The 24,306-nt window shown below is 41.7% G+C and overlaps 1 protein-coding gene across 1 annotated transcript in view; it reads right to left on the bottom strand.

The window, feature by feature from the left end:
- Positions 1 to 7,462: 7,462 nt before the first annotated feature.
- Positions 7,463 to 24,306, bottom strand: part of SPHK2 (sphingosine kinase 2) — a 40,390-nt gene continuing 23,546 nt past the window's right edge. Inside the window, exons 4-6 of the mRNA XM_014052962.2 lie at positions 22,337 to 22,431; positions 20,718 to 20,833; positions 7,463 to 17,291 (exon numbers count right to left, since the gene is read on the bottom strand). Of these exons, the coding sequence (XP_013908437.2) occupies positions 16,277 to 17,291; positions 20,718 to 20,833; positions 22,337 to 22,431 (1,226 nt within the window). The 3' untranslated portion in view covers positions 7,463 to 16,276. The remainder of the gene's footprint in view (positions 17,292 to 20,717; positions 20,834 to 22,336; positions 22,432 to 24,306) is intronic.

The following is a 24,306-nucleotide window of genomic DNA, read 5'->3' as shown; positions in this document are numbered from 1 at the left end:
ATCCTCACCTCTTTCTTCTTCCCCCCTTCTTCCTTTCATTCTCTCCTTCTGTCTCTGTCTCTGTCTCTTTCTGTCTGTCTCTCTCTCTCTTTCTTTCACTGCCTTTCTCTGTCACTTTTTCTTTCCTTTTTCTTTTTTTTCTTTCTTTCTCTTCTTTTCTTCTTTCTTTCTTCTTTTCTTTCTTTCTTTCAACAAAATTCTGACCAAGATTGTAAATAATCCTCTGGATGGCGGTACAAATAACTTTTGAAAAAAGGGAGGGGTAGCAAAACAGGAACTGACCAACAAACCACAAAGCATGTAAACTTGGTTCATCTGTAAAATGGATTCTGAATGCTTTGAATATTTAATAAGCCATGTTCAAAACAAGCCATGACTTCTTAGCAGTGTTTGCATATGTGTATGTGAGAGACAGACAGAGAAATGAGACAGTCAAAATGAACCAACCTATTTATTATAGTGCAGGATAAATAATCGACAATACACCCAACTACTGTCAACAAAGTTAAATAAATAAATAAGATATATGGTATGAATGCCACCTGAAACCAAGACCAAATCAATTTCAAGTCCAATATAGCTAACATTCTACTACATTAAATGATGATGGCTCATCTTCATGATCAAACTGTGTTTGGAAAAAGAAAATACTACATATGGATTTCTATAAAGAGGTTTAAAGTAGAACCTTAAGTAGTTCTGATTTACAAGAAAAACCCTCAGCTGGAAGAGGCCAGAAAGGAAACTTTCCTACTATGGTGCTGTGGAGAGAAGCCACAATAAAGTTTTTGCAGCTCATTTTATTTGTAAATTCATATTTATGCTCAGTCTCTGCAAACCCCCCACCCCCACCCCACATCCTTTTATTTTTCTAGCATTGGCTGAAAAAAAAAACGTTTGATCCATATCATGGCTGCCACCTTGTGACCAAAGTCACAATTACAATTCTAGGTCTCCTGTTTAGGATACTTTATTTTATTTTTATTTTATTTATTTTGTCAAGCATCAATTAGACAACAGATATAAGTATAAATATGATTATGAATACATGAAATGAATACGAATACAAGGGAATATTATGACATGGACGGAAGACACACTGGTGTGCTTATGCACGCCCCTTACAGATCTCTTAGGAATGGTGGTGAGGTCGACAGTGGACAGTCTAAGGTTAAAGTTTTAGGGGTTTGGGGAAAGAAGCCACTGAATCAGGTAACACATTCCAGGCATTGACCACTCTGTTGCTGAAGTCGTATTTTCTGCAATCGAATTTGGAGCGGTTTACCATAAGTTTGTATCTATTGTGTGCTTGTGTGTTCTTGTGGTTGAAGCTAAAACAGTCGTTGACAGGTAGGACATTGTAGCAGATAATTTTATGTACCACACTTAGATCGGATCGAAAACGGAGAAGTTTTAAGTTGTCTAAGCCCAAAATTTCGAGCCTGGTGGCATAAGGTATTCTGTTGTGAGCAGAGGAGTGGAGGACTCTTCTCGTGAAATATCTCTGGACTCATTCGATTGTATTAATGTCTGATACATTTGATAAGAGAGAGGAGAACAATGCTGGGTATCTTTCCAGCCCTCTTCATAGCCCCCTCCAACAAAATCTTTCCCATTCTTTAGAGATATGGAACATACAAAAATTGTAGTGCAATCCCATTATTATTATTATCGCAACAACAGAATTGTACCACAGCGGCCAGTTGTTTTGCTGGATTTGGCATTAGTTACTAGTTGGGCCCCACCCAGGGGCCTAGGACGTTGTAACGTATTTTTGTAATATGCATGCGGATCCAAGCAGTGCGGCTTTTTGCATTTGACTGATGGTGATTTTGTCAAATCCTGTTTTAAATGTAATTCCAGTGCTTTTGGAGTAGCAGCCAGTGTGCCGATTACCACTGGAATTACCACTGCTGGTTTGTGCCATAATTGTTGAATTTCAATTTTTAAATCCTGGTATTTCACAATTTTTTCATATTCCCTCTCATCGACCCTGCTATCACCTGGTATTGCAATGTCTATGATTGTAAACTTGCTTTTCTCAACCAGTGTGATGTCTGGTGTATTATGCGCCAGTATTTTGTCCGTTTGTATGCGAAAATCCCCCAAGATCTTGACCATCTGATTTTCAGTGATTTTTTCAGGCTGATTATTATTATTATTATTTGCACAACAGTGTGAAATCAATCTGCCAGTTCTGCCAGTCCACTAGGCAGATTCTTTTGTCTTTCTTACCAACAATTGTTAAGCATTGTTGCTATTTTGTGATGCTGTTGTTTGTAGTCAGTCTGTGTGATCTTGTAGCTAGTCCACTCTTTCTTCAGGTTCTCTGCACAGACGACATCGTCTATTGCTTTCTTCCCAATTCTGACTTTGTATGCATTTGTTCTTAAAGTTTGGTCTTGTGCAACCAGAATTAGGCCCCCGACTCTTTCTTCAACTTTCCTGCTCTCCGCCATTGCCAAGTGTTGTTTCTGCTTCACCCATTACCTTTTTTTTTGTAACAGCCATGTAATTTTTTTGTTTTGGCATTTTTAAAAAACTTATTCTTAATGTAGTTTGTCTTGTAAGCTAATTTGGTCTCTCTAGTATCCAGAAATTCCCCATGGTGTACTAGCTTCAGTGCAGGGGTGGGATTCAGCTGGTTCGGACCAGTTCAGGCGAACCAGATGTTAATCTTAATCTGGTTCGACGAACCAGTAGTTGGAAGGACTGGCTGACCCTGCCCATCCTGCCCCTCCACTCCCAGGAGTCTCCATGCGGTCCACTCTTCATGCCAGGTAAGTGCACGGAGGCTCTGGGAGGGCAAAAAATGGGCCTACCGGAAGTCCGGAAACAGGCCCATTTCCAGCCTCCAGAGGGCCTCCAGAGCCCAGGCCAGGTCGTTTTCACCCTCCCAGAGGCTCAAGGAAAATCTCCAGAGCCTGGGGAGGATTAAGACATTCCCTGACCCAGCTGTGGTGCAGGAAGCCGACTAGGCCATGCCCCCATGGCCATGCCCACCTAGCAACCAGGCAGAGAACCGGTTGCTAATTTTTTTCAATCCCACCCTTGCTTGAGTGCATGTTCTTCAGTATCCTTCAGATATTCTTCCAATGCTCTTTTCCTCTTCTTCATCTGTCTGGTGCACTTTGAACATTCCACACCTATATATCCTCCATGTTGAAAAACAACATTGAGTCAATGAAGGGCATGTTTTTATCTTTCTGATCTTCCTATCTTATTAGTTCAGCTTGAGTCCAGTTCACTTTTCTAGCTGTTTATTTAATAATTGGAATTGCCTCAATATTCATTGCCTTGATGGTGTTTCCTCCAGTGACTTTGGATTTTAAGATCTTCTTCACTCTCATGATGTATTCATGTCCAACTTTCTTCTTGACTTAATTATAATTTAATAAATTTATATGCCGCCCAATCCCGTAGGACTCCGGGCGGCTTACAAATACAAGAGTAAAATAAAAAGTAAAATATAGGGAAAAACAAAAACAGATTTAAAAGCAACACACCATACACTCAAACCTAGATGGGGCTGGACCTCATTCATGGGTCAACAGCCCCAGGCCTGCCAGAACAGCCAGGTTTTAGTGGCTTTTCGGAAGGCCGAGAGAGTGGGAAGGGTCCGGATCTCTGCGGGTAGATTGTTCCACAGAGCCGGAGCAGCTACAGAGAAGGCCCTCCCCCGAGGGGTCGTCAGCCGGCATTGTCCGGTCGACGGCACCCGGAGGAGGCCCAGCCTGTGAGATCTTATCGGCCGTTGGGAGGTATGTGACAGGAGGCGGTCTCGCAGATATCCAAGTCCTAGGCCATGTAGGGCTTGATGTTCTAAACTTGAAGGATGCCCAGTTATTTGTAGTGGCTTTCTTCATTCAGACTCTGTGTTATTTCCATTGGATATTCTGATACCTTCAGCTTTCAACCATTTTTCTTCTGTTGATGAAAAAGGAAACACATTTGTCCAGTCTAAATTTAATTGCAATATCTTGGCTGCATATTTAGACAGTGTTGACCAACGATTCTATGTCAGATTATGCTTTTTCATACAGCTTCAGATCGTCCATATGAAGAAGGTGGGAGAGCCTGAAATATGTCTTTATTGTTTGATAGTTATGGTCTAAGTTGTCCAATATTGTTGTCAGAGGAATCAATACAATGACAAATAGCAATGATTGCTGTTTGTCATTGCATTGATCCCTCTATTAACAATACTGTTGTTATTTTTGTTGGTTGCACCGTCAGTCAGATATTTAGACTGAGTTTGGTATTTTTATTCACCTATCTAGTCCTTCCCAAGAACCTTGGATAGGCAGATGTTGTTGTTTAAACATTTAAACTTTCAAACGTCAGGAAAAGCAACAAAAATCCAGTTTTGCCAGGGCACCATCAAAATTATAGTTCCATACTTGAGAGTGCCAGTGTTCCACCCTGAATGTTGTCTATCTATCTCCTGACTACTGAAAACGTGTCTGCTCTTGAAATTGTGTGCGTCAAAATGTTTTGCAATCATCACAAATATGAGCCAGTTGTTAAAACATCTGATTTTTTGATCACATGACCATAGGGATGCTACAATGTTTGTGTGAAAAACAGTCATGTCATTTGGTTGCCATTTTAACTTCGAACAGCACTAAACAAATGGTTGCTAAGTAAATGTTTACCTGTATGTTAGATTGGCAGAGGAGCTGTTAATCTCTAATCATAATTAACCATTAAACTCATCTAAAGTCAAGAGACTTCTAATCATCAAAGCTTATAAAAAAAGATTAATAGATGGTAGATGTTGCTGTTCCTAATAGCCATCATCCAGGGGAGAAGTTAAAAATGAATCTCGTGAATACTGCTGCTTTCAACATACTTATAAATTTGGATGAAGGTGGCAAGAGATGGTCATTCAATTTGCACTCCAAAAAAAATGTCAAGGACTGGAGCCACATCCAAAATAATTTCAACGAAGGTGAAATGAGCCTGAAGAAAAAGGAAGCAAGCTACCCATAAATGTAAAATTCTGCATTGAGGTAAGAGAAAGCAAAATGCATAGGTAAAAATAGGTGTGAAAATAATTTAGGGACTTCAACAGACCACATGTTAAACTGAATTGACAAGTGTGATGTGGTTGTTAAAAAATATTAAAACACTATTCTAGGCTGTCTCAACACAGTACAACATAGTATAATTTCTACGTTTTAAGATATGTGGTCTTCAATTCCAAGAATACCCCAGCCAGACCATTGGGTTCCCAAAGCTGATTGGCAAAGCCAGTTTTCAGGCCCTTTTGGAAGGCCAAGGGGGAGGTGGATCTCTCCTTGAGGAGCACAACATACCAGAGAGTGGGAGCCATGGCAAAAAGGGTCTTTTTCTGAATCCCACCAGCTGAAAGTCCTTGGTCGATGGGGTCTGCAGCATGTCCCTTACGTCAGGGTGGGATGATCCAATCCCACTGGGATTACATGGTTCCTCAGGAGACTTGGACTCATGCCATAAAAGGGCTTTTTGTAGAAAAGGCAGAGCCGAGGAGTGGAATTAAACAAGTTTGTCAGCTTAAGAGTCTTTTTGTTGTTGTTAGTCGTGAAATTGTGTCCAACCCATCGTGACCCCATGGACAACGTTCCTCCAGGCCTTCCTGTCCTCTACCATCCCCTGGAGTCCATTTAATCTTTAGAGTCCTTACAGCACCATAAATGATTCAAGTCCAGCTCCCTGTTGTGACCCGCCAGTGGCCAGCAGAGCTGGAAGCAGATTCAGACAGTGAAGAGGTTGGGGAGGAACATGGGCCAGTCCTGGAGTCTGGGGAAGGCTCTGATGAAGGCTCTGCATCGGAGGCAGAGATGGAGCCAGGGCAGTCTGACAGTTATTAGCTGCCTTTGGGGTTGGAGATCAGTGGGGCAGAAACGCAGGAGCCTGTTCCCAGTGTGTGGCACGTGCAGAGTTGCCAGACAGAGGGAAAGCTGAGGAACAAGGGTTACCTTGGGAGTAAGGCCACAGGTGGACAGTGAATGGCCCCTCCCATAGGGAATAAAAGAGGAGTGAAAGGGGAGGGCTGTTTGCAGGAGACAATTCATTCCTTCATTCTTGCCAAGTATTGCTTTTGGCCTGGCTACTCTCCTAGCTTGATAAAAGTCGGTAATTGTGAACTATCTTTAAAGATTGTGGTAGAGGAAAGACTTTGCTGGAGAGGAATTCACTGTAAAGTAAATAAAAGGGGTTTATCAGGACAAAGGCTTGGCTTCGTGCTGGTGGGGAAGCTTAGGTCAGAACACTCCCCTTAAATTCCATTGACCCTTATCTAGTGCAGATTCGAATTTGAACTTTAGATGACCAGATTTATTGCTCAAGCCTATATACAAGACTCTAAAGTTCAAACCTGAATCAGCACCAGATAAGAATCAATGGGATTCAAGGGTGGCTGGATTTGGATTGCTTATGGCAATGTGGCATTTAATTCCATCCTCATCTCTGCCTGCTCTTCTCCTCCACTTTTGTTGTCCTTCCCACTGCTGCACTTAAGTATTTCCCACCCACTCTTGGCTTGACAGAAAACTCTACCAACATGGACTCTCTACATTGCCAATCTCTATGTTGTGTCTGCTGCCTCTGTTCCCAGTCACTGCAGCCACCTGGAAAACCACCAAGATCCTAGGTGACTATGCCCAATGCAGTTCGCTTAACTGGGGGGCTATCTCTGGATAGAGCTGGACTCAGAAGGAACAGGCTGCTATAAAGCTGGAACAGTTGAGGGCAGCCTCAGCTTGGTCACTCATGGGCTGGGGAGATGAAGAAACTTGACGAGAACATAGTAGGAAGAAGCAGATTGCCAACGCTGGTCTATGTTGTGCTTGGGTTAAGGACTTTTAGGAACGACAGCTATGATTTCATAGTAACTGTGGTCATGGCTTAAAAATAATGTGTGCCATAATGATTTGCTAACGGTTGACCTGGAATATGAGACTCAGCTAGCAGGTTCAGATTACAAGGAAGCAAATTTAGGCTAAACATTAGGAAGAACTTCCATCTGGCCTGGATAAGAGAATAAAGACTCTAGAAGTTGTCAGAGGACTGGTTCTAAGTCACTTAACTGAATAACAGAGTTGGAAGGGGCCTTGGAGGTCTTCTAGTCCAACCCGCTGCTCAAGCAGGAGACCCTATACCATTTCAGACAAATGGTTCTCCAGTCTCTTCTTAAAAACCTCCAGTGTTGGAGCACTCACAACTTCTGGAAACAAATCAACCTACCGATTAATCGTTTCTGTCAGGAAATTTATCCTTGGTTCTAAGTTTGTCCTCTCCTTATTTTCCTTGATTTTTTTTTCAGTGCTGTTGCAATGTTGGTCGCTAAACCAATAGTTGTTGAGGGCTACCTATATTATTTCTTAGCCAAGCCCCCGGAGAATGTTGCCATCTGAAGTGAAGCAAGTACCCCTCTGTTCTGCTAACCTCCCAGTCAGCACAAGAAGACAAGGACCAGGGCTTCATGCTATTGCTTTTATTGCATAGGATGTTTTTGCTTTGCTGTTGTTTTACCGAGTTGCAGAATATTCACTTTAAACATGATTTAGCTGACAGGCAACACAGTAGGGGCAGCTAGAAACAAAATGTTTAAACTCTACAACACATTCAGACGGATAAACATCCCAAATTACTCCCCTCTCCCATTTTCTCCAGTTGTTAGGTGCCAAGGAAAAGATTCCCATAGCTGGAGGATCATAAAGGTGCCATGGCTAGAAAGGAAGGGGGTGGGGAGAGATGAGACTAGAAAGCCTTTATTACAGTTGATGACTGTCTAGGAAGGAGACAGAATAAGGCAGGAGGAACAAACAGGCAAGGCTGAAATGCATTCATGGAGAAAAATAAGTAGATGCTGTGGAAAGAGAGAATTATGCCTTGTAATTAAGATGGGTCTACCCTAATGGGACCATTTTCTGCATTTTTACAGTGAAGGTTTTACAGAGAAGGACCAGAAACACAAAAAAAAACCCCCAGCATTTGCTAATGGAAGGAGATGCATTGATGCCATTCTCTCACCGTTTCTAAAGCAGCTTGGTACACAATTCTTGGCATTTTCAAAAGTTGGCCAAGCCACCTGGGAGCCGGAAAAACTTCTATGGCTTTTTCCCAGATAATGCAAACAACAAAACCTTAATACAAAACAGCCAATTTAAATGTCTGACCTAGAAAAACATTACAACCCATGAAGAAATAAGCAACCACTCCACTAAAAACATGCAATAAGTGGAGCTTGCCAAACCCAGCTGGAAGTTTTATACTGAGGAAGTGAGATCATTACTGAAAAACCTTTTTTTCAACTTCACCCTTTGGATTGCTGGACCTCAAGCCCTTGAGTTTATATTGCAGGCAGGAAAAAAAAAACCAACCAGGGGCACCCTTTGCAACTGATGGGATCTGAATGTTGGCTAAAATTTGTAAGCCAAAACTAGCACTTAAAATTGAGCTACAAACTAAACAGCTGCAATGCGGAGGTTTTGTTTTCAGATTGTCTCTAAACAAGAATTATAGTCATCTAATCTCAGTGGGAGCATTGCATTCCAGAACCTAAGCAAAAAGGCCTTTTACCAATTGGGAGTCATATGGGCAAAAAATAAACCTCTTTTGGGCTATACTAAGCAGACAGAATTGCATCAGAAAAGCAAGCTCTTTCCGCTTTTGAAAGGGTGAGATATGAGAATAAGAATGTGTCCATTTGCACCATTTATAAAACCTCGGCAAACAAAGGGGTACAAGCCAAGTTTTAATTCACACAAACATAATAGGGCCATCCAAAATGAAAATGACACTGTTGGTGTGGAAATGTTTCCTAGGAATGGCAATGGGATTACAAGAAGAGAAAACAAAATTTCAAATGTCATCTACTGAGACAACCGAAAGGAGCAAAGGGCACTTATCCACAAAAATTACATTTTCGAGCATTTCTACATTTCTATAAACATAACATTCCAGCAGCTGTCAACAGAGTTTGGGTTTCAGCTATTATATTCTTTTTACACTGTCTTCTATTCCAACTGCAAAGTATAATATAACATGCTATGCATTTGGCTACCCATTTAATCTGTATTTTCTCTTTTTTCCCAGGGGAGGGGAGATGAAAAGTTATTTTTAAGTGGTCTTCTGCCCCTCCTCCCCATTTTTTCAACTTTGCTTAATTTCAGCAACGCTGAAACACAAATCACTGTGTGAGTTACACCAAAGCTGTGGTGTGTGCGATAAACATGAATACCACCCAAGTAGTGGGACAGGCTGGAATAATTTGGAAAAGGAGGCAAATAATTTTTTAAAAACCCACAGAAAATCAGTTTGGTACAGTGATTAAAACACAGGCTAGAAACTGGGAGATTGTTAAATTCTGCCTTAGCCACAAAGCCAGCTGGGTAACTTTGGTCAGTCACAGTCTCTCAGCCCCAGGAAGGAAGCAATGACAAACCACTTCTGAAAAACCTTGCCAAACTTGTAGGCAACCTCTGAAAACCCAACACAATTGAACAGAAGAAAAAATATAGCCAAGGCAGTAAACATACCTAATATTTTTGCCTATTTTTCCCAAATATCCACCATGTGAGGTGTGTTGGGCTGAGATAGTAATTGGCCCAAAATCATGCCTAAGGTGGGACTAGAATTCAGTCTTCTGGTGATTGGCCCAAAGTCACTCAGTTGGCTTTCATGCCTGAGCCAGACCCATATGATGTCCCTCCCACTAAAAAAATAATAATCCCACAAACCTCCTATAAAATAAATGAGACAGAAAAAAAAAGTGAGTCGCAGAGTTTACAAAGTCAAATAACGAAATAATGAATCGGGATTTAATTCTTTCCCGTATAATAGAGCCAAGATCATTCTTTCTACATAATTGTTTTATCACGTCTGCTAAATAATTCTATGTTGTTGAACAATGGATCGCTCAAGTCTTTGTAACTATGTTTTTCTTAATGAATTAACATTTCCTTCAAATTACCAGGATGAAAACAAACAATTCACTGGCAGAATTGATAAGGATTCTTTACAGAAGCTCAACTAGTAATAAACAGGTTTAAATGTGCAATGTAAATAAGTCTTCAGTTCTGTAAAGGTTTTTAATCAAATAATTAATAAATTATAAATAAGCCTTCAGATGATGCCCTACCCCAGGGGTCAGCAAACTGCAGCTCTGGAGCCACATGTGGCTCTTTCCTCCCTCTGCTTGTGGCTCCATCACCGGTTGGTGCCACAATTTTGAGAGGAGCTTCCGGGGGGGGGGGGGAGGAGGGAGAAGCACAGTGCACCAGGAGAAGACTCTATGGTAAGGGGAGGGTTTTCCAGTTTTCTCCACAATTGTTAGGGCTTTCGGTTATGACAGGTAGAGGAAAAAATACGCCATGCTAGGAGGAGACTCTATGGTGGGGGAACTGAACCGGTTAGGACTTTTGTGGCTCACGGTGTTTTCTTTTCTGTGGGAAACGGGTCCAAATGGCTCTTTTCGTGTTTAGGTTTACTGACCCCTGCCCTACCCCATTACCAATTGCGTGTGTTGCAGAATATTTACAAAATATATGTCACATTTTTGCCATTACTCCAAACTTCTGAAACTGCCAAGCAACGTGAATAAGCTCCATACTGCCGGTGTACCAATTTCAAATGGCCTAGAAGGGATTGGTCTCTGGGAAAAGAATTTGGCCACGAAAACAAACGTTAGAAAGTAAGAGAAAGAGGGCTCAACAAGAAAGCGAAAGGGCGTTTAAAATGAAAGAAAGGGATTATTGAAGAGGAAAGAAGGAAGGAAGGAAGGAAGGAAGGAAGGAAGGAAGGAAGGGGATGGAAGACATGGAGGGAGGAAGGGAAGAAGGGAGGGAGGGAGGAAGGGAAGAAGGGAGGGAGGAAAATAGGGTTTCACTGTAAAACCTTGCTTAAAATTAGCTTTCTTGGGAAGCTAAAATTTACAGCAAATCCCAGACAAAGATACACAGCATTACCTGTTATAATCTTTATTCTGAACTGGACTCTTACCCCGTCCCAAGACCAAGGTAGGAGGGACTTATAAGGCTAGCAGCAAAAAGAAAGGCATCTTCTCACATTCTAGACTTCCACAAAAATGTTAATTAGGTGAGAGCAAGTACCAGCACCCAAACACAGATATATATAAAGAGGAGAAAGTGAGGAAAGAGGAGGGGAAATGAATTTGGCAATTCTACTGGCTTTAAAACCAGTTAAGCAATCCAAGAATTACTCCTATGTGCATATATAAGTAACAAGCTGTTAGGCTTAGAATCCAGAAAAAAAGAGAAATCCCTTAATGATCTTTCATGCCACCAGTGCCAAAAATACTCCTGAAGAGGTTAGAGCAGAAATATTCATGTTAATGCAGAAGAAGAAGCAGAGCTGGATTTTTAAGGTACCTGCCAGAGCCCATAACCCCAAAGAGGCCCATCCTTCAAAGCTCCCTGGCCCTCTTGCCCAGCTTTGCCACATGGATAAACAAAACGAGCACAGGAAGTGCTCCATTCTTCAGGAAAATTGTGAAGAAGGGCAAACCCAATCAAGATGTCTTGACCAAAACACCTTCTCTTTTTCTCCAAAACACTGCCAGAAAAGCTTCATGTTCAACCTCAGCTTGGAGGCAAGTAGTGCAGCGCGCGAGGGAAGGAAGCGTGGGTGGGAGTTGTGCACGCATGCGCATGTGGGGGCATGCTTTACCAGCATACATGTGCCATCACATTTTTGGCACCCAACAACGAAAAGGTGAGCCATCACTGCTTTAGGGGAAGTAGACTGTATGTTCCACACCAGTGTTTCTCAAATCTTGCCAACTTGGTTGGACTTCAACTCCCAGAATTCTCTCTTTTGACTGGGGAATATAGGAAGTAGAAGTCCACATGACTTCACACTTCTAAGGTTGAGAACCACTCTCCAGATCTGTCCCCAACCTCTCCACATTGATGGGAGAGATTTCTAGTGATGGTGCAACCACATTTGGAAGAGCTGCAACCTTCTCTGAAATCAAGAATCCCATGAATATAATTGTGTAACTCAATTCAGCTAGTAGCTGCACACCCATTTCAGATATTTCTCCAACAAGAAAGGATGGGGATGAAGGGGCCGAACACCAGCATCCTAATATTCCCAAAACAGTTTTTACAAATATTTCATGGTAACTATCCAACCCCTCGAATTCATAGCCAGGCTCAAGATAAGAAACTTTTGTGCATTGTGCAATATTACTTATGAGCATCAGTTCAGTTGTTAAAGAGGAACAAGCAGCGGAGTGACTTAATAGGCTGTCCATGAGGTTAGCAACAACTATAGTCTTTAAAAATGGGAGAAGAGGGGTTTCATCCTTGGGAAGGACATGCTCCAATTTGTCACCTGGAGTGCAGCAGCAGTGACTTCTGCCATCATGTTCCCAATGCCATATTTTTGAGGGACATAATTTGAGGACCTCTCTCTCTATATGGTCCAGGAAAGAGAGGGATTCAGGCTTGCATTAATCCTTTCTTTCCCCTTGCACCAAGCAGAAAATCAAAGCATCAATTAGGATGCAATTTGAAAAGCAGGAATTTGTGATGGCATTCAGAAATGGGATACATGGGTAGTCCTCGACTTATAACCAATCACTTAGCGACTGCTTGAAGTCACAACAGAGCTCGAAGAAACTAGTTGCAATCCAGATCTCAAGTTCTAACATCTGCCCCCCTGCCCGAAGATCATGTGACTGTATTATGGGCACTTACAACCAGCCTGCATTTAGTCATTTGCAACATCCTGCGGCCATGTGACCACAAATTATATTATATTTGCTGAAAACCAACCTTTATTTCTAGCTTCTGGCAAAAACAAAAACCAACTAGCCATAGCAAACAATGGCTTTGCTTAAAACCATGGCATTCTCTTAACCTCCACCAAAAACAATTGTCTGTGATCATGTGGTAATCCAATTTATGACCATTACAACTGGAATTGAGGGCTCAATTACAGTCCTAAATCCAGGACTACCTGTATGGATCATTCTCCACCCTGGAAACTCCATATTTTGCTTCAGTTCCAGCAAGCACTTCCTAAAATTGAGGAAGTTATTTTGTCCCTACTGCTGTTGCCAACATTTAACAAAGAACACCCCCCCCCCCTCTACATTTGATAAATGGATCCAAATTTACTTTCTGCTCCTACTTGCTCCCCAGTAGTATCAGGATGCTTGTTACTAGGGATGGGTTGCTGGGGGTTTGGGAAAACCTCTAGCTAAGATTCTGTGCAGTTTGGAGAACCCCCAAATCCCACTCTTGGCTGGCCCTCCCCTCCCCTCCCAGGAGCCCCCACATGGCCCATTTTGGATGTAGGTAAGTGCAGGGCATGCGTAGAGGTTTGGGAGGGCAAAAAACGGGCCTACCAGAAGTTCGGAAAGGCCGTAAATGGGCATGTTTCCGGCCTCCAGACCCTGGGGAGGCCGTTTTTGCTCTCCGGGAGGCTTGAGAAAATCATCCAGAGCCCGGGGAGGGCAAAAATGTTTCTCCCCTGCCGTGGTGCAGGAGGCCGGCTAGGCCACACTCACCATGGCCACGCCCACTCAGTGCAGAGAACCCCTTGCTAAAATTTTTGAAGCCTACCTGTGCTTGTAATTGAGGCAAGTACAAAGTCACACTTTCAATACTCCATATTGGTAGGGATGGGGAATAGAAATTAACTCCTGAGAATAAAGGCTGAACCGGGAACACTGAGTCTTGAAAAGACAAGATGGAGGTCTCTTCAAATGCCTGAGAGTATCGCACAGTAGAAAAGTCAAGACCAGCTTGCCTCTCATTTCAGTCTGCAGGACATGGGGTTAATATGTTTACGCTACGAGGAAGCAGGTTTCAATTCAACGAGAGAAAAAGGATTCTTAACAACAAGAGTTAAACAGTATTGAAGCTCATGACTAAGGAAGGTGATGGCTTTTCTTTGCTAGATACTTTCACCATATATAGCTTCCTATCTGGGATGTTTTAATTTGGATTTTTTTGAACTATGGAAGGATTGAACTTGGGAGACCTAAATGCCTAGGTTTCTATGATCTGGTTAATGAAACACATCCCAAGGTATCAGCTTCTGGCCTTGTCCCCTTGTTTATATGGGCCAGATCCTGTGCTTTCTTAACTACCCCCTTTCTTTACTCTTGTCGTCTTTTTTGCCCATTCAACCCTCTTCTTGCGACTCTCCGAGAAGACAAGGCAGACCACAAAAGGAACAGCCATCACTACAGGCCGCTTCTTCACTCATGTGCTTTCTTCCAGCTTGGAGCTTGATGACAGAGCCGAGAAAGGTCGGAGCAATAGGACATGTCCGAATTTGTATGGTAGATGTCCCAAAACGTCCACACGAAGGAGAAAGCCTCGTGCCTTCGCATTTATCTTTCCCAATGTTCACAGAATAACCCACGGTCAAGTCAGTGAAAGGCCAAAGGTTAACTCCTGGTATATTTATGTCCACGCAGTTTTCTTGGAAACATAGTAAAAGTAGTTTGCTGTTTTCCTCCCAGGTTCAGGATGTTTTTCCAGTTATCTTACAATTTTGGCTTTCTAAGGGGGCCTCTCACTGAAGAATTAATCAGGCTCTCCTGCTCAGCTTTTTGAGATCAGCCAGTTTCTACTAAACTTGCCATAGAACCTGAAGCCACTTGAGAGCCAGTCTTAAGCAATCACTTGCTCTAGGGATTATCACTGTATGAACTTGGGAAAAGTTGGGCAAGGGAGATGTTAACCAACTTGATCTCCTGGTTTGAAATTAGTTACAACAGAGAAAGGGAGAGGGAGAACACATATTATAAGCATTGTCTCGTATACAGACACTTATCTATTACAGTTTTCGGATCTTTTAATTTCTTGTTAGCCCCCACATAGTGGGGAAGGGAAAAGCAGCCACCTTAGCATAATTTTCCCACAAGAAAAATCCAGTTACATTCATCCAGTGTATTCCTAAAATGAAGCCATCTTCAAGTCATGATATGAAAGGGAGATGTTACTTCAAGCTCCCTCTAGCATACCCTAAGCGGGTTAGAAACCAACAATTGTAGGTCTCAGAAAACAGGGTCCTCTTCCTTTCCTTATATGGCTTTGGTCATCCATGGAGAGGAAGAATAGCAGGACCACCCAAGCCAACCCCCTGTAAACCAGGAGAGAAGACAAAACAATTGGCCTTAATTAATGCATCTGAACAAAACAGAGAACAAAACACTCCAACAAACAAGCAAGTTATCCGGTACATTCAACGTCCAATTTCAGGTGCATTTCCCTGGCCTGCATTTAGGCTGGGAAGCCAGGGGAAAACTGTAGCGTTCAAATATTTTATCTTGGCCCCAGCCCATATGACCAGCAATCAGGGATGGGTTTTGTAGTCCATCAGTATTTGGAGGGACCTAAATTTCCCAACTCCGGTTTATAGGGAGGGTAGGTAGCCTATCAAGTGCATGTCAACAGTGCAACCATCAGGGCTTCTAAATGAGTCTGCCTTGCTCAGTCTCCCTCCTCTAGGCCTTATGAAATGTGAGCAAAAGAAGGCTAAGACCTTGGAATAGGAAGGAGACTGACTTGGCCATTTGTGGAAAGGGGACAGAGGAATCCCGTATCACCAGTGAAACCTAAAGTTTTGCTTAAATGCAAAGTCCAGTGTTTTAAATCAAGTGCTGAAAAATCAGACTAATTTCAGTTCCAAGGACTAAAGTACAGAGGGAGCTTTAGTATTCAATTCTTCTGGGACTTCTTCAGCCAAACCACCATCTCGGCCCTAAAACTTTAAATAAGGATTTTTGAGGGACTGGCAAAAATATAGGGCAAATAGATGGCTGCTCACTGCCTCCAATCTTCAATAGTGAGAAAGGCTATTGCCAAGGTGCCTCTAAGCCCTACAGGAAGAGGTAACTTAGCGTTGGAAAAGTATGACAGAAAGAAATGATGGGTGGAATGATGGAAACCCCGGGTGGATAATTGAGGCATTAAAAATACATATAAGGGTTCTACATTTGTATTCCACCTCACTCAAACCAATAGATTGGGAACCCGGTGGCTTCTGAGTGATGGAAAATCTTGAGGCAGCCTGTCCAGGTACTGAGTTGAAAGAAGGAAGTCATCCTTCAGATTATTGCATCTCTTGGAAAGCAATGGTTAAAACACTCTAGATGCATTAATTAGGATATACGATGTGTGCGCTCAAATGCCTAGAAGGGTAATGAGTCATTTTAAGCAGCTTGCCCTCTAGTGGTTGGAGAACAGATAGAAGGAAACACACGTCAAATTAGAATCGTTAGTCTCTGTAAGAGAATTAACACAACCTGTCAGAAGGTAGTCACCTTAGACCGGTTGATCCCAGTAACTAAGTTGGCAATCCCATGATGGATTTGTCCCTGAATGGGTCCATATTCCACCCTTTCACCATCAATGGTGATGATTCCCTTGTGAGTGAGAGGCTCTATGCGGAAAGCTCGGACGGGGAGGTGTGTAAAATAAGGATTTTCGTGGTCAATATGAGTGCCTTTCTCCATAGCTAAGAAGAGGCGAAGCATGGTTGCCCGGGAGACGCCTGCCCTGACAAAGCAAAGATGGATAAGACCATCATTAAAGCCAGCAGTGGGCATGGTGAAGAGGTCTGCCCCTAAGTGAGTTTGGTAAATGGCCAATACCAGTACAAAATCATCCTCCACCGTCACCCAGGATTTGGGCACCGGTTGTTCAAGAGGGGCCAGAAAGTCATCCAAAGGGCCATGCATTTGCCGGGCAGAAGGCAACTGGTTTGGTAGAACTTTGGGCAGATCAGCATGCTGGGACTCCTTGTCTACCGTCACTTCTGACAGGCTTTCAAAACTGAAGTTGGATGCTTGGAAGCTGGAAGAAGGCGGGGAGCTGGGTGAGGGAGTGGGCTCCTCCGCTGACTCCATCTCACGGTAGCAGAAGGCTTGGCGCTCCTCGCAAAGGCCCATATCGGAAACTGTGCGGTGGAGGGGCAGGCGTTGGAAGGGAAGGCTCCCATTGGCGGCTACAGTGATGCTGCGCAAAATCGGCCGATGAGTTGCACAACCAAGAGCAGGAAGGTAAGAGAGCCGGCCACGGTAAATGTTGAGGGAAGCCAGGCGAACCATGGTCCCTAAGGTGAACCGGGCTGGGCCCATGTGCCGATACTTCTCACTTTCGATATCCACATCTGAAATGAAGCCCCAGGCCACACTCAGGAAAGAGAAGACACGGGTTCCTGATGTGGTGGTGATGGAGACCAGGTCCAAGGGAGAAACTGCCCCATGGCAGAGAAGAAGAGTGCAGTTTGTCAGCAGCTCCTGGCCCAAGACCTGCTCAAACCTGGCCAATGGGACAAAAACAAACAAACAAACAGAGACAGAATAATGAAAACTGCTCAGAGTCACTTGCCAAGTGGATGGCAATCCAATCCATCAATCTTTATCTCTTTGGAGGGGCGAAAAGGGCAGGGCAGCCTTAGTGAATAAGCATTCAGAAACAATATATAAGTAATCATCAACTTACAACCACCATGGGGCCCAACCTTTCTGTTGCTAAGGGAGAAACTTGTTAAGTTCATTTTGCCCCATTTAACGACCATTCTTGCCACAGTTATTAAATGAATCACTGTCGTTGTTAAGTTACTAAGAAGGTTGTTCAGTGAATCTGCTTCCCCGTTGAATTTGCTTGTCAGAAGGTCGCAAAAGGTGATCAAATGACCCCGGGATACTGAGACCATCTTAAGTATGAGTAAGTTGCCAAGCATCTGAATTATGAATGCGTGATCATGGGGAGGATGCTGCAATGATCATGTGAAAAACAGTCACAAGTCACTTTTTCCCAGTAACTCTGAACAGTCATTAATTGAACGGTTGTAAGTTGAGGACTACCTGTGAAGGAAATCTACTTTACCTGCAAATTTAGGAAACAAACTATCATATTTCTTGGAGTATAAGACACATCTTTTTCCACCAAAAAAGAAGTTGAAAATCTGGGTGCATCTGAATACAGCATTTGTGGCCTCCTGAAACCCTGCCCGCTTTGCAAAAATGGCTGTGCATAGCCTTTAGGAGGCTTGTAGAGTGCCCTAGGGGGCTGGGGAGGGCAGAAATGAACAAAAAAGGGGCTGTTTTTTGCTCATGGGGGGGCGCCCCCAGGAGCACTCTACAAGCCTCCTAAAGGCTATACATGCCTTTTTTTGACAAAAAAATGGGCAGTTTTTGGGAGGTCTGCAGAGAACAAAAAAATTTTTTTTTTAAACTGCCTCTTCAAAATCTTGGTGCGTGTTATACGTCGGTGCGTTTTATACTCCGAAAAATATGGTAGGTGGACAATCATTTTACAGCTGAAGGATGTCCTTGGGGTTTTAACTTTGTTTTTATCTTCTGGAGGGCTGCCTGCAGACATGGCAATGGTCACTGACTGACATAATTAAGCATTTGTCACCATATTTGATTCAGATGATATACAGGTAGTCTCGACTTACAACAGTTCATTTAGTGACCGTTCAAAGTTACAATGGCAATGAAAAAAGTGACTTATGACTGTTTTTCACACTTACCTTTGTAGCATCCCCATGATCATGTGATAAAATTTTAGATGCTTGGCAATTGGTTCATACTTATGACTGTTGCGAATGTGATCATGACCTTCTAATAAGAGAAGTCAATGGGGAAGCCAGATACACTTAAGAACCACGTCAATAACTTATCAACTGCAGAGATTCATTTAATAACTGTTGTAAAGGTCATAAAATGGGGCAAAACTCACTTAGCAAATGTCTCACTTAACAACAAAATTATGAGGCTCAGTTGTGGTCGTAAGTCGAAGACTGCCTGTATCAATTGCTGTTACATATATATCCCTATGGGGAGAGAAATCTGCCTTGAACTGTTCATTCCTGTCTCGTATGCACTGGGAGGTTGTTATTATTATTTATTAGTAAACAAGAGATTTTCAAAATTCTAGATCTCAGAAACAATTGCCATGTGTATGTGCTGAAAAGGAATAAATTCTTAAGCACAAGGTCTTCCTTTGGCAGGGGGCACTTAAGGCTGTATGAGCTTTTTCCATTAAAAACTACTGGAATAATTTTTACTGTAAACTACCTGGAGTAACTTAATTAAGATGAATTATGTAAAAATGTAATAAATAAATATTTACATGGAGGTTAGGACCAACGTTTTCATCCTTTTTGGCTTGAGAGAAGAGTTGAATAAATTACAAGGGAAAAGTAAAAATGTTAAATTCTTATAAAGAGACTTAACCCATCTACTTTTTGTCCTCTTTTTCAAAGTTTTAAAAAAGGAAAAATTACTTATTCTTATCTAAATCCTAAGTACGGAATGAAAGCTCAACTTCTGGTAACACTTTTTCTTGGTTACATTTCAGATGTTATTGGGATGTTATTGTCTTCATCCTGGATCCTCTTTGAACATTCTAACCTTCAGCCCTACTATTTCTTAGCAATCTCCCATCCAAATAGGAGCCAGGCCTGACCCTGCTTAGCTAATGATCCTAGACATAATCAGCCAGGTATTACTCACTGTCAAGATCCTTAGGGTTATTAGGAGTGTGAAACATGGGTGGAGCTTTGCAAGACAGAAACTTAGTAAATGGTTACTATGTTCATTACCCCATACCACAAAGCAGGTCAATTGATATACGTAAGTGCTCCTCTCTGCCACAGTAAATGCAAATGTATCTTCTCAAACAGGCCACTTTTATCTAATTAATTACAGGACTAATTTCAAAGCAATATCCTGCAAGCTTTGCTTGTGAATTGCAGGCACAGAGAAGCTGAAAGTTATTATTTGTGTAGGAAGGATGAAGACTCTCTGTGCATGCTCCCCGATACTTTTGCATGGTTTAGTTTCATCTATCCAAGGACTGAACCTTATAGAATACAAAATTCAATGTTGCCACTATACTTGTGCATTTGGTTTTTCTTGCCTAAATGTAGAACCTTCCTTTTTTCACCACTGAATTTCATTTTGTTAGATAGCATCCAATGTTCAAGTGTGTCAAGATTCTTCTGTATCTTAAGCCTATCTTCTGGAATGTTGGCTATTCCTGCCAGCTTGGTGTTGTCTGCATCTACCCCACTCATCCAAATGATTGATGAAAATACTGAAGACTACTAGGCCTAAGACAGAGTCTTGGGTGTGAGGGGAGAAAATATCAATTGGAAAGTTGCAGGTAATAGGCCTAGGAGTGAGCTTGCAGGCCTCACTGAACCAAAGTTTTAAACTAACACAATTGCAAAATGTACCAGACTAATATTTCTAATGTGCTGATTTGTGTCTGCATTTTCTGCAAAGTTTGTACTTGATATGGATATATTTAGAGCAGGAAGAATAAGATGATTGGAAATGAGGAACTGAAAGTAACAAGTGTCTGAGAACTTCAAATGTACACAGATATTTGCAGAGAGTGACGGTCAGTAAGACAGAACAAGGAAGTAAGTTGTGAAATGCATGCAGTAAAGTATAAAAAGAATGTCTTGGGAAGAGTTCAGGGCCACTGGCTGTAGCTAATCCTTGCTGGATTCAGCTATGACAGTGGAACTTATTGCAATAAATTGCTAATCTAAGTAATGCTATGTTTGCTATTCATGTTAAAAATTGCTCATAAAACAATAAACCTCTGATCTTAAAGTAAGATTTATTACTTGTGTTGCTTATGGTTTCCCTTTGTTTTATATATAGAGATATTTTTATAACCTTGGGTACCCCACTGCCTATTTTTTAGCGAGACTTCCTCACTTACCCAGCACTACAATTAATAGCAGCTGCCACAGCATTCCCAGATCCACAGGGAAGAATCCCAAGAGGCATTTTAACTGCTTCCTCCCAGTCAGGACGTTCCATCAAACCATTAATAACCTGAAAGGAAAGCAGAGAAGAGTGAATACAGGTAGTCCTCAACTTATGACTGGTCACTTAGTGACCGTTTGAAACTATGACCTATCTAGGGTTACTTATGATCCAGATTCAAAGTTATAATGGTTGTTCCTCCTCCACACAACCACACTTTGGACACTTAGCAAATCTGGGCCAAACTCACAGTCATTTGCAGTGCCCTCTGGTTCACATGACATTTTACAAACCTTTTGTGAAAACAGGTATTTACTTCTGGTTTTCTGCAAAACCAGCCCATAACAAACCCATTCAGACTTCATGAAAAAGTTCATAAAATTGTGTGATCATCATAACTTACAACCATAATGAGTATGTTTCCATTAATTCAAGGATTATCTGCACTTCTAACATGCAGCTCTTTATCCAAAAGCCAGAGCAGCCCATTCAAGCAATCGGAAATCTCACACACTTGTTTAATCTCACACACTCTTTAAATGTTCTTCCAAAGAATCCTAAATTTTACAAAAAAAAAAAAATGGTAAAACAAACAAACAAACAAACACCCTTTGCTCAACCAACAAGATTCCAAAAAGCAATGTTATTCTGTGTGGATATGCAAAAATCCAGTGCATCTTTCCCTCATCTGATGCCTTCCATTCATTACATGTAGCCGTCAACTTCTATCTATTCAGTTATTCTATTCTGAATATTCTGCCTATTCAATCATTCAGTTATGGTGGTGCTGAAAAAAATAAAGCCTGTCCTCACACTTATGACTTGCAACATCCTCACTGACACATGATAAAAGTTCATGAGTTTAGCAACTGGCATGTATTTACAATAGCTGCAGAGTTCCAGGGTCACATGATGCCACTGAGGATTTTCCCAGCAGAGCTTCTGACTAACAAAGTCAATGGGGGAAGATGGATTTACTTGGCTGCATGATTCACTTAATGACAGCAGCAAAAAAGGTTGTAAAATTGGGCACTGCTCACTTAATGACCACATTGCTTAGAGATGGAATTTCTGGTCCCAACTGTGGTTATACATCGAGGACTTCCTGTACATGGAAATGAAAATCCAACATATAGGGAGGGTACCAACTGAGGAAAGGGTGAGCTAATGTAGCAAAAATCTGGCTCAGGAATAAGTCACTATTTATATATGATCTCTGGCTAATTTGTCTGCTCATGCGCTAAATAGTTTAAACACGAACGCCAAAAAGACATACCAGTAGATAGAAAAGTACAAAACAAAATCCAGGAAATTCCAATTTTCTCAATTAGCCTCTTTTCCCCCCACTCCCGTTTTATACATTGTCACAGCTATCTTTATTTTTTTATCTTGAAACCATGAAAATATGTTAGTTGGAGGTGAAGACAGAAGATGGAAAGAAATATCCAAATCCCACCCAAATAGACCAGAGGATTCCCCTCCCCCCCAGTTACAGGAAGCAACAAAAGAAGTGGGCCTGAGCAGGCAGGAGAACTATGAATTATCTTCTTGTTGTTGTGGTTTGAACGATACCTCGTGAAGGAGTCCGTCTCCTGAAATGACCACAATACCATCCCATTCATCTAAAGAGATGCTCTGCACCAGCTCCCGGGCATGATTCGGTCTCTCTGGGGAAGACAAGGACAGGCATAAAATTAAGTAGCTGAGCTCCAACTCTGTTTTCTGACTTGACAGTCCGCTTCAATGTCAGGTCTCCTGGAGACAACTGTGAATTGTCTTCTGTGACAAGGAAGTAGCTATTTATAAGTATATGGAACCAAGATGCTGTTGCATTAATTACTGAATGGTTGAAGTTATTGCATAGAGTGGTGTGTGACACGCTGCTGTGGATGAAAATCTGGGGCTATAAAGTAAATGGCTGTAATTTCCACATTTAGGTGAACAATTCATTCTAATCATATTTTAGCGATTATGCAACCTTTGGGCGAGGTGCTTTGTGTTTATGACTTTACATGCAATGTCAGCAGCAGGAAGCATACTTATTCTCAGTGGTGCTGGAGAGGAGGACAGAAGCGGAGGGGAAATTGTGTTTCTTTAAAGGTTTCCTAGGAAAGGCTTGGCTGCAGAAATATTTCTCCTCCCTCCCCCGCCACCAGCAGCCCCACTCTCGTATAAGTGTCCTTATGGACACCCCCGTTCTTAAATGTTGCAAGATTTTCATTTTACTTGGTAAAATCTAGTACATTCTAGATCGTTCTGCCAATGTAGTCAATCCTGCCCTTTGGAGAGCCCTGAAGCAAAGGCAGATATAGCAAATTCTAATATCTAATCCTGAATTTTGATATTTCTTTTCATTAACCTAATTAATAGATGTTTATGAGTTAGGCTACCCAGAATTGTCTATGATGATAGTTTCATTGTTTTCTACAAGAAACCGTGATCCACAGTATTTTAGCAGAATTTCAGTGAATCTCATAGATCCTCTGGCTGTTAGTATTTTCTATACCTTTTTTTAAATATGTGGGCTGTCAAGAAGACTTCATGTTTTCACTCCCCATAAATCAGTATATCCGACAATGGATGAAAATAGTATTGAGTTTAGCAGCTGGATTTCATATTTTCAAAAATGGGGCATCAAAACCTGTGGCTTTATTTCTTTGGAGAACTGTTGTTTGCAGCCACTTCTTACACACAACAAGATCTAACTCTTGTTTGGAGATTAACTCCACTCTCTTTCCAAGATTAACTTGGTGAAAACATGAATAGTAAACATACATCTATCCTTCTGTTTTGATGAATTTTGAAGCATCTTGGTTCAATTTAGCAATAAAGTACTATACCTTAACCCCCAACACAGAATACAGGTAGTCTTCAACAGTTCATTTAGTGTCTGTTCCAACTTACAAGGGCAGTGAAAAAAATGACTTATAACTGTTTTTCACACTGACAACTGTTGCAGCATCCCTGTGATCACATGATCAAAAATCAGGTGCTTCACCACTGGCATATATTTATGACAGTTGCAGTGTCCCTGGGTCATGTGATCACCCTTTGCGACTTTCTGACAAGCAAAGTCAATTGGGAAGCTGGAATCGCTTAATAATTGTCTTCTAACTTAACGACTGGACTGATTTACTTAACAACTGTGGCAAAAAAGGTTGTAAAATTGGTCAAAATTCAGTTAACAAATGTTTCATTTAGTAAAAATTATGGATTCAAGAGTAGTCATTTCAATAATGTTTGGTTTTCCTCTTCATGTGGGATTTATGCCCAAAGCGGGATTAGAACTCACGGTCTCCTGATTTTTTTAGTCTGTTGCCTAACCACTATAAGAAACTAGTTCACATTAGGATTACTCTAGTAAAAAAGGGCAAAGAATATCATCATCATTCTCACCACCACCACTGGCATCCTGGAAAATCACAGTCATTGATCTGTCTGTCTGTCAAATCAGTTTTGCATTCTTGTTCTACTCACAATGGCTCCAAAACATTAACTCCTTAAAAGGAATTTAATAGGTTATGATTTGTTTTCTAGGACAA

The sequence above is a fragment of the Thamnophis sirtalis genome, unplaced genomic scaffold (genome assembly GCF_051295495.1).
Source record: "Thamnophis sirtalis isolate CommonGarterSnake01/CBP01778 unplaced genomic scaffold, rThaSir2_p1.2 scaffold_4, whole genome shotgun sequence".
Classification (NCBI taxonomy): domain Eukaryota; kingdom Metazoa; phylum Chordata; class Lepidosauria; order Squamata; family Natricidae; genus Thamnophis; species Thamnophis sirtalis.
This window is presented reverse-complemented; position numbering and strand designations above follow the sequence as displayed.